This window comes from Salmo salar, chromosome 09 (assembly GCF_965601325.2).
Source record: "Salmo salar chromosome 09, fSalSal1, whole genome shotgun sequence".
NCBI lineage: Eukaryota > Metazoa > Chordata > Actinopteri > Salmoniformes > Salmonidae > Salmo > Salmo salar.
The window spans coordinates 145,373,219-145,384,361 of record NC_138299.1 but is presented as its reverse complement, the minus strand read 5'-3'; the positions used below and the strand labels follow the sequence as shown (position 1 = coordinate 145,384,361).

The window sequence follows — 11,143 nt, the reverse complement described above, 5'->3', positions numbered from 1 at the left end:
CACACCACGCGTTTTCCCTTCAACGCCGATAAGCATCTCCTTCTGCAATCGTTCTTCCCTAGCTAACATATGCATGCCTTGTTATAGGCCTTCCTCGGGAAACGTGTAAAACACAATTTGGCAGAGAATACAGTACTTCAGCTCCCATTCAAAAAATGGCCTCAGTTCTCCCTCTTTCTCTCCCCATCAAAGCCTCGGACAATAAGTGTTTTATCGGCCCTGGAAAAGAGCGCAGGAAACAGATGTTGTTCTGATTAAGCACACCGACCGTGCCAAAAAGCTCTCCGACGCCGTGTGGCCCGAGACACAACCTGCAGCTCACAGTCAGATAGATTTCTCTGTTCTCCTGCGCCGCAGAGGGAACTCACTGCCAACTCACTGGGGAGTGAGTGTGTGTGTTTATTGTTATAATAAGCAGGAAGCAAAGCCAGTTTGATGGTTTCTACTTTAATAAGAATGCACCACATGGCAACCCTTCATTTTACAAACTAGATATAAAAGACCATAAATAATGACATAAGTTACATGTACCTAAAATCCTTGACAAAATAAATCAAATGACCAAAAATAAAATAAAAATATTACAACAATAAAGAACAAGATTAAAAGAATGTTAGATCTACATGGCTGGATCATATGGTATCAGAAGGCATACAATGACAAACCTTAATGTGTGTTTTGTTAGGTTGTTTCATCATTAACTAAATGTAAAAGTATTATACAGTACATTCTGTTTTCCTTTCCTCACACTTCTTGCATATTTCCACATGACAGGTCGTTGACGGATTAAAACCCAACTTCAGCAAAGAGAAGAGCATTGAGCTGGGCTGGTATGGAGGACGGCGGAATCTGTAGTATGTCAACCATCACATATGATTGGAAAAACATTCAGATAATAACAATTGTATAATTTGTATCTTTTTTTAAGTCCTTTGAATGTAACCTGACTGTCATTTGGTGCATATCTGAAAAATCTAAATGAAACAAGACCAATGATATTCCCTTCTAATCCCCCTTTTCAGCATCAAGTCCTTGTTGACTACATACATCCCCTGCTCAAAATCCAGAAAGATTCTGCTTTGTAATGAGAGAGCCTATGCCGCTGACTGTCCATCTGTCCTTCTGTGTTTCTGTCAGTACATTGTCTATATATTCCACTGGATCCCACTACTAAAGCCATTGCAGTTAAGTGTGTGTTGAAAACATCAAAACGCTTTAAACGCTGTTGCTGAAGAGGATTGACAGAGCAGGAGTAGTGACACACTTTACATTGTTTTTGTCGACACAAAGCAAGTCATGAAATTCCAAAAACAAATCTGTAAACCCCCTCAACAGGAGCATAAAAACAGACAACTATTGATATTGAAGACATTTTAGACACTCATACAGACACACACACACACACACACACACACACACACTCATTCATTCACTCAAAAACACACACACACACACTCATTCATTCACTCAAAAACACACACACACACACACTCATTCATTCACTCAAAAACACACACACACACAAACACACACTCATTCATTCACTCAAAAACACACACACACACACTCATTCATTCACTCAAAAACACACACACACACACACACACACACTCATTCATTCACTCAAAAACACACACACACACACACACTCATTCATTCACTCAAAAACACACACACAAACACACACTCATTCATTCACTCAAAAACACACACACAAACACACTCATTCATTCACTCAAAAACACACACACACACACTCATTCATTCACTCAAAAACACACACACACACTCATTCATTCACTCAAAAACACACTCAAAAACACACACTCATTCATTCACTCAAAAACACACACACACACACTCATTCATTCACTCAAAAACACACACACTCATTCATTCACTCAAAAACATACCACACACTCATTCATTCAAAAACACGCACACACTCATTCATTCACTCAAAAACATACCACACACTCATTCATTCAAAAACACACACAGACACACACACTCATTCAAACACACACACACACACACACACACACACACACACACACACACACACACACACACACACACACACACACACACACACACACACACACACACACACACATTCATTCAAAAACACGCACACACTCATTCACTCACTCAAAAACACACACACTCATTCATTCACTCAAAAACACACACACTCATTCATTCACTCAAAAACACACACTCATTCATTCACTCAAAAACACACACACACTCATTCATTCACTCAAAACACACACACACTCATTCATTCACTCAAAAACACACACATACTCATTCATTCACTCAAAAACACACACTCATTCATTCACTCAAAAACACACACTCATTCATTCACTCAAAAACACACACTCATTCATTCACTCAAACACACACACTCATTCATTCACTCAAAAACACACACACACTCATTCATTCAAACACACACACACACTCATTCATTCAAACACACACACACACACATTCATTCAAACACACACACACACACACACATTCATTCAAAAACACACACACACACACACATTCATTCAAAAACACACACACACACATTCATTCAAAAACACACAGACACACACACACACACACTACCGCATGCTCGCTGTTACCATACACCCACTTTACATGCAAACCAAAAACACAAAGGAAAATAAACTTAAAAATTCATAAAACAAGTACATCGTCTGCTGGAGCAGGGTCTAGTTTATATTACATTATTTAAATGTTTTTTAAGCGTTGCTGAATCATTCATATTGTTTTCGTAAGCTGTTGATGGTGGTCATGGATCGCTAGTCTGTTTGTCTGTTCTGAGAAACGGAACGACGCCGAACAGTGAACGTGCCAGACATGGAGAGATGAATTTCTCATCGTGGAGTTGGAGGAGACTCCAAGGAGAAGAGGAGGAATTCTGGTCATGGAGAGAGGGAGGAATCCTGTTGATGAAAGGCGGCGGCAGCTGGAGGAGAGAAAGAGAAAGAGAGAGAGAGAGATTGCGTGTGAGAGATCACGTCAGTCATGGTTGGTTTTGAATGTTTTCAGTTTGAATGCCAGTTTCTGCCTGGCATAGAACTACTCAAATATCCTTGTGATGCCCAACAACACATACCAGTTAAAGTATATGGAAAGTTCTAGTCATTCATTGTTTAACAAAAACATCAGCCTTCACCAACCGATACAATGACATCACTGCATTATTGGTTGGCAAAAACCAACAATAGAAAACATTTCCTTCATCATGGGAACCATTCCTGAGTCATGCCGCTCTGATAGGCTGCAGACCTGGGTTTAAATACTATTTAAAATCGTTCAAATATTTTTATCATTTGGTTTAGCCTGTCTGGAGTGCCAGATGGGCGGGGTTTGCAGTTTTGCTACTCTTCTATTGGTTCCATTGCACCAGGCAAGCGCAATCAAGCCCAGCAAAAGTATTCAAAATGACTTCAAATAGTATTTGAACCCAGGTGTGAGTGGCTGTGGTGTGCTGTCTGCTGACTCAGTCAGTGATTAATCGTCCTCATTCACACGCCAGGCGGTTTAGAGCAGTGACTGATCTGAGAACAGGGCTTATTGATCTACTCTACGGCCTCAGGTGCCGGGCTACTGGTTTATTAACACACCACTCAAACAGCTCAGCACTCAATGAGCTCACCACTGCAGAGAGTTACACAGTTCTACAGTATGTACACACTGCAGAGAGAGAGAGTTAGACAGTACTGCAGTATGTACACACTGCAGAGAGAGTTAGACAGTACTACAGTATGTACACACTGCAGAGAGAGAGAGTTACACAGTACTACAGTATGTACACACTGCAGAGAGAGTTAGACAGTACTACAGTATGTACACACTGCAGAGAGAGAGAGAGTTAGACAGTACTACAGTATGTACACACCGCAGCGAGAGAGTTAGACAGTACTACAGTATGTATACACTGCAGAGAGAGAGTTACACAGTACTACAGTATGTACGCTCTGCAGAGGGTTAGAAAGTGTAATGGCCAACAGTACTGCAGTATATACAGTGCATTCTGAAAGTATTTGGCTTTTTCCACATTTACACACAATACCCCATAACAACAAAGCAATTTTATCCCCGCTAATTATAAAAAAAATAAAAAACAGAAATATCACATTTACGTAAGTATTCAGACCTTTTACTCAGTACTTTGTTGAAGCACATTTGGCAGCGATTACAGCCTCAAGTCTTCTTGGGTATGATGCTACAAGCTTGGTAGTTGGGAGTGTCTCCCATTCTTCTCTGCAGATCCTCTCAAGCTCTGTCAGGCTAGATTAGGATAGTCGCGGCACAGCTATTTTCAGGTTCCTCCAGGAATGTTAAATCGGATTCCAGTACAGGCCTCTGGCTGGGACACTCAAGGACATTCAGAGACTTGTCTTGGCTGTGTGCTTGAGGTCGTTGTCCTGTTGGAAGGTGAACCTTGACCCCAGTCTGAGGTCCTGAGCACTATGGAGCAGGTTTCACCAATGATCTCTCTGTACTTTGCTCCGTTCATCTTTCCCTCCATCCTGACTAGTCTCCTAGTCCCTGCCTCTGAAAAACATCCCCCCCACAGTATGATGATGCCACCACCATGCTTCACCGTAGGGATGGTGCCAGGTTTACTGCCAGACGTGACACTTGGCATTCAGGCAAAATAGTTCAATCTTGGTTTCATCAGATCAGAGAATCTTGTTTCTCATGGTCTGAGAGTCCTTTAGGTGCCTTTTGGCAAACTCCCAGCAGGCTTTTATGTGCCTTTTACTGACGAGTGGCTTCCGTCTGGCCACTCTACCATAGATGCCTGATTGGTGGAGTGCTGCAGAGACGGTTGTCCTTCTGGAAGGTTCTCCCATCTCCACAGAGGATCTCTTGGTCACCTCCCTAACCAATGCTGCAGAAATGTTTTGGTACCCTCCCACCAGATTTGTGCCTAGACACAATCTTGTCTCGGAGCTCTACGGACAATTTCTTTCCAAATCATGTCTAATCAATTGAATTTACCACAGGTGGACTCCAATCAAGTTGTATAAACATCTCAAGGATGATGAATGGAAACAGGATGCACTTGAGCTCAATTTCGTGTCTCATAGCCAAGGGTCTGAATACTGAATAAGTTATTTCTGTTTTTTATTTTGAATACATTTGCAAACATTTCTAAAAATCTGTTTTTGCTTTGTCATTATGGGGTATTGTGTGTAGATTGATGAGGACCCTTTTGTATTTATTCTAATTTAGAATAAGGCTGTAACATAACAAAATGTGGAAAAAGTCAAGGGGTCTGAATACTTTCCGAATACGCTGTACATAATGATCCAGGTCAGACCTGAATATTTTCACATACTATAGTGTTTTATAGTTAATATTTGTTTTGTGTGTGTTAATGCAAACAAAGATACGTCAAATAACTTAAAATCAAATGAAATGTTATTTGTCACATGCTTCGGAAACAACAGGTATAGACTAACAGTGAAATGCTTACGTATGTGCCCTTTCAACAATGCAGAGAGATAAAAAGAAAAATAATTGTTAAAAAAAACAACAAAACGAGGAATAAATACACAATGAGTAACGATAACCTGACTAAAAGAACTAAGGGAAGGGTAGTGTATAGATCCTTACCATGGTGATTGATGATTGAATAATGTCCAGCATGTATTCTCTTGTTTATTTTGATGTGGTTGTCATTGTTATTTTGTTACATATCCATCTCTCCGCAGTAGTGCACAGTCATGTCCAAATAAATTCCATACTCCTTTGCTCTCAGTTCCACAGTCAGGAAACAAATACACAGTAAGAATCCAACTGGTCCAAACAGCTGTCCGTCAAAGAACATAGAGCAATAATCAGACCCAGGGGGGCGGGCTGTAATCCAAAAGGGGTGATGAAAGATGTTTGAGGAGGGATGAGATGGTGGTTTGGGAGGACAAGGGATAGGAATGCACCTAGATCAAATGCACCTAGACCTTTAGATCAAAGACATTCTGAGAAAATGTCCAGAGTGCAACAAAACAGCCCAATCTGGGACAAAACAAGACCAGAACAGAGCAAAAACACAGAACCCCCTTCCCCTCCCTCCTCCATCCCTCCCTCAACCTCTCAGATTCAGAACATCAGTGTTTATCTCGAGGTTGGAATCCTCCATTTTGTCTGTTGGTGTTAGAACGGATGCAGCTGAGAAAGACAGTCGAGGGTATGGCAGCGAGTCACAGAGAACAAGTCATACACACAGAACAGAACACAGTTACGGGACAGAAATCTGCTCTGTGGGTGTTCCAGAAAGAACTTTCCAGAAATATTACTCTTGCCTAGAGGAGCGATCCCCTCTGAATTCCTTCCAGACCATTGAAGGCACTCCAGTTGGCCTCTCGGAAAAGCTTTCCGTCCATCCCATTCTCAGCGCCGCTCGGACAGAAAAATATCCCGTTCTCAATAGGGCAAGGTCTAATATCTGATAAAAAGTGCATATTTGTCCCACTTTTCTTCTTCTTGTTCTTTTCTTCTTCTTTTAAATCCAATTTAAAGTGCATGGAAGAGGTAAACAATTTGATTGTTCATTTGTCTTTTGATATTTAATTTGTATTATCCGTTAGAAATGAAGTCGTTTCCTTCTCGTTGATCAGACCGGAACCATTCTGCCTTGCATCTGTTGCATTTGGGAGAGCATTCCCTGGACGCTGGTCAGGATCTTATTCTGGTGTGCAGCTGAGGAGATTCCAATTCGGCCCATGTCCCTGTTTTAACAAGACGAGGAAAGAAATCATTAGGAACCAAGACAAACTATGACAGCTTCCTGATTCATATGACAGATTTAACATCCTCTCTAGGTGTCAACCCAGCCTAATATAAATCAGTAAAAAAGTCAGACAGGTCTCTCCTTGATGCATAAATGCTGAGTAAACCGAGCATAACTCACTCCTGTGTCATATGAACCACAGCCTCTGGGGTGGTGTATCCTGCTGCAGTGAAGTTGTCGCTGTATCTCTCCATGCCGATGGCCTGCAGCCAGTCCTCCACAGAGCCCAGGGCCGAGGCCACCTCCGGGCTGACCGGCTCCAGGAGGGTGGTGCTGGGTCTGGGGACGGAGAGGGATGGAGGGGGAGAGGGTCAGTCTACATCCAGACAACTTGCACTATATTAAAGCATCGGTATCTACAACTTTCAGTTGTCTAACCCACCTAAATCTTTAATGAGTTTTCTTTTGACCCACCAAATAAATATATATATTTTTTGTAAGTACAATCTTCACCCATTGACCGAAGTGAATAAGCCTCAACCCACTAACTGTGTGTCGAGCTTCCTAACCCAATATTTTTAGAAACTGTTGTCATACAACTTGGCAGTGAGAAACTGTTATCATACAACTTGGCAGTGAGAAACTGTTGTCATACAACTTGGCAGTGAGAAACTCTTGTCATACTACTTGGCTGTCAGAAACTGTTGTCATACAACTTGGCAGTGAGAAACTGTTGTCATACAACTTGGCAGTGAGAAACTGTTGTCATACAACTTGGCAGTGAGAAACTGTTGTCATACAACTTGGCAGTGAGAAACTCTTGTCATACAACTTGGCAGTGAGAAACTGTTGTCATACAACTTGGCAGTGAGAAACTTGTCATACAACTTGGCAGTGAGAAACTGTTGTCATACAACTTGGCAGTGAGAAACTCTTGTCATACAACTTGGCAGTGAGAAACTCTTGTCATACAACTTGGCAGTGAGAAACTGTTGTCATACAACTTGGCAGTGAGAAACTGTTGTCATACAACTTGGCAGTCAGAAACTCTTGTCATACAACTTGGCAGTCAGAAACTCTTGTCATACAACTTGGCTGTCAGAAACTCTTGTCATACAACTTGGCAGTGAGAAACTCTTGTCATACAACTTGGCAGTCAGAAACTGTTGTCATACAACTTGGCAGTCAGAAACTGTTGTCATACAACTTGGCAGTCAGAAACTGTTGTCATACAACTTGGCAGTCAGAAACTGTTGTCATACAACTTGGCAGTGAGAAACTGTTGTCATACAACTTGGCAGTGAGAAACTGTTGTCATACAACTTGGCAGTGAGAAACTCTTGTCATACAACTTGGCTGTCAGAAACTGTTGTCATACAACTTGGCTGTCAGAAACTCTTGTCATACAACTTGGCTGTCAGAAACTGTTGTCATACAACTTGGCAGTGAGAAACTGTTGTCATACAACTTGGCAGTGAGAAACTCTTGTCATACAACTTGGCAGTGAGAAACTGTTGTCATACAACTTGGCAGTGAGAAACTGTTGTCATACAACTTGGCAGTGAGAAACTCTTGTCATACAACTTGGCTGTCAGAAACTGTTGTCATACAACTTGGCTGTCAGAAACTGTTGTCATACAACTTGGCAGTGAGAAACTGTTGTCATACAACTTGGCAGTGAGAAACTCTTGTCATACAACTTGGCAGTGAGAAACTGTTGTCATACAACTTGGCAGTGAGAAACTGTTGTCATACAACTTGGCAGTGAGAAACTCTTGTCATACAACTTGGCTGTCAGAAACTGTTGTCATACAACTTGGCTGTCAGAAACTCTTGTCATACAACTTGGCTGTCAGAAACTGTTGTCATACAACTTGGCAGTGAGAAACTGTTGTCATACAACTTGGCAGTGAGAAACTCTTGTCATACAACTTGGCAGTGAGAAACTGTTGTCATACAACTTGGCAGTGAGAAACTGTTGTCATACAACTTGGCAGTGAGAAACTGTTGTCATACAACTTGGCAGTGAGAAACTGATGGATTAGAATGGCACTGCTCTTGTTTCTTATATCACCTGTCACTCAGACATAACTACAACACCAGAACAACCAATTAAATCTGGACCAGAGGAGGAGAGAGAGACAGTGCCCTTTGGCTTTATGATTCGTGAGGTTTTTCATCCTCTGACGTTAGCCTATCACAGGGGCCAGGCACATGTGAACTACAGTCAACCCTGAGACTTTGAAAAAGGAACTGTAATTATTCAGCCTCTCTTCTTTCTGTCTGTCTCTTTCCACACACACACACACACACACACACACACATTTTTCTGATGGAATCAGCAGGTTAGACAAACTAAGCGCTAGCATGCGTCCCATCCCTATTTGTCCTCCAAGACAGAAGCCAAGTGAAACACAGTTCCTCCCTTGTGTCACCGACACGGTTAGTTAATTGTTATTTAAAGAGAAAACATTAACAACACACACTGTGGCTTTAACCTCCCACTGCTTCTCCTCTAGCATGCAGATATTCATCATGACTCGGTCCTTCTTTCAGGCACTCACCAACACCTTTTCCATCCCTTCATCCCTCCTTCCTTAGCTTCACAACGATGTCTGCCATCAAATATTTACCCAGGGCCGGTGCGACCGAGGTGAGGGACTGAGCACACTCACTAAGGTCCCACTCCACTGCTCCCCTCCTCCATAATTTAACAGGTGTTGGCTGAAAGGTTTGGGCTGCTGGGTTCAATCGCCACTTTGGTCTGGCTGGGGGGCGTCAGGGTAGGGTGGGGGGGGCTCTGGGGTAGTACACAGGCCCCTTACTTCGTTGCGAAATTCGTTGTGAAATACTGTGGTGCTTTGGGCATCTTTCTCCATCTCTACCACCCTGAGCCATGGATTGAGATGTTACTAGGGCCCCCAAGACCTCACCCTTGTTCCTAACCCCCCCTCTAAAATCTGTTTATGGGATTCAGTTCCACTAATTATTCCTCTAGGACTCTCTCTCCCATCCTCCCCCTCTTTCACCCTCTCTCTCTCTCTCCCTCTATCCCTGGGTTAAAGAATAACATTTCCTCCGTCCCCGACTAGCTCTGGGTCTGTACAAATACGCAGTTCCACCTAGGAGTAACGGCTCCTACTTAAAGGGGGCTTCTTATAACATACTGCTAGCTACCATTGTAATTCTCAACTCTATTAGAACACATACCTTATTTTACAAGGTGTACCATTCAGTTAATGTTGTATGGAAGTACAGTATATAAAACAGTACTGATGACACACATTACAATAATAGTGAATAAACTAAGAAATCTTTGTCTCACCGTGTGGTCTCTCCTCCAGTCCTCTTCAGGCTGTTGGGGTTCCGGATCAGTTTGTCCAGCATGTTGACGATCTGGCCAAACTTGGGCCTGTCGCCCCTCTCCCTCTGCCAGCAGTCCAGCATCAGCTGGTGCAGTGCCACGGGGCAGTCCATGGGCGGGGGAAGCCTGTACCCTTCATCTATGGCCTTGATCACCTGTGGGGAGAGAGGGCAGAGGTTAGAGGTTAGGGTTGATGGTAGACTGTGAGAAATTACTCAACCATCCTAATTACACTATAACGATGATGTTATTATAATTTAATAATAGGAAGTAATCATGAAAATTGTACAGCTGTAATTACACAGAAAATATTTCTATAATGACATAACATCCTTATTATTTTACGTTTTAAACCTGAATATGTTCTTACTGTAGACTTACATCCTGGTTACTCATGTCCCAATATGGGCGCTCCCCATATGACATCACTTCCCACATTACGATCCCGTAGCTCCACACGTCGCTGGCCGAGGTGAACTTCCTGTAGGCAATGGCTTCTGGGGCTGTCCAGCGAATGGGGATCTTCCCTCCCTGTGATTGACAGGTAACAGGCTGTTAGTATCGCTTACACTGTACCAAATACGTAGGTACATACAAGCATGAAAATGCTGAAATGTATTAACACTACAGCCACACACAAACTTGTGCACACACACACACTTTTACCCTGGTGGTGTATGCAGCCTCGGGGTCATCCTCCAGTACTCGTGACATGCCGAAGTCAGACACCTTACACACCAGGTTGCTGTTGACCAGGATGTTGCGTGCGGCCAGGTCTCTGTGGACATAGCTCATATCAGAAAGGTACTTCATGCCCGACGCGATGCCACGCAAGATGCCCACCAGCTGGATCACTGTGAAACGCCCGTCATTCTTCTAGAGAAGCAAACAAACAAATCAATGCATGTTAGGTAATGTTTGTATGCAGTGGCAGGATGGGATGATGCTAATCTTTATGACGCTGCTTGGCTAACATTCATTAAGAGGATAACGGCTGTAATAGTCACACCTAC

At 42.6% G+C, this 11,143-nt stretch overlaps 1 protein-coding gene across 2 annotated transcripts in view; it reads right to left on the bottom strand.

Annotated features, from left to right (window-relative positions):
- Positions 1-431: 431 nt before the first annotated feature.
- The window catches only part of LOC106613135 (ephrin type-A receptor 4), a 98,204-nt gene continuing 87,492 nt past the window's right edge, over positions 432-11,143 (bottom strand). For both annotated transcript variants that reach the window (XM_045724724.2, XM_014215095.3), the window contains exons 13-18: positions 10,797-11,006; positions 10,512-10,661; positions 10,092-10,285; positions 6,947-7,105; positions 5,653-6,764; positions 432-2,989 (exon numbers count right to left, since the gene is read on the bottom strand). In XM_045724724.2, the coding sequence (XP_045580680.1) occupies positions 6,650-6,764; positions 6,947-7,105; positions 10,092-10,285; positions 10,512-10,661; positions 10,797-11,006 (828 nt within the window). In that variant the 3' untranslated portion in view covers positions 432-2,989; positions 5,653-6,649. The remainder of the gene's footprint in view (positions 2,990-5,652; positions 6,765-6,946; positions 7,106-10,091; positions 10,286-10,511; positions 10,662-10,796; positions 11,007-11,143) is intronic.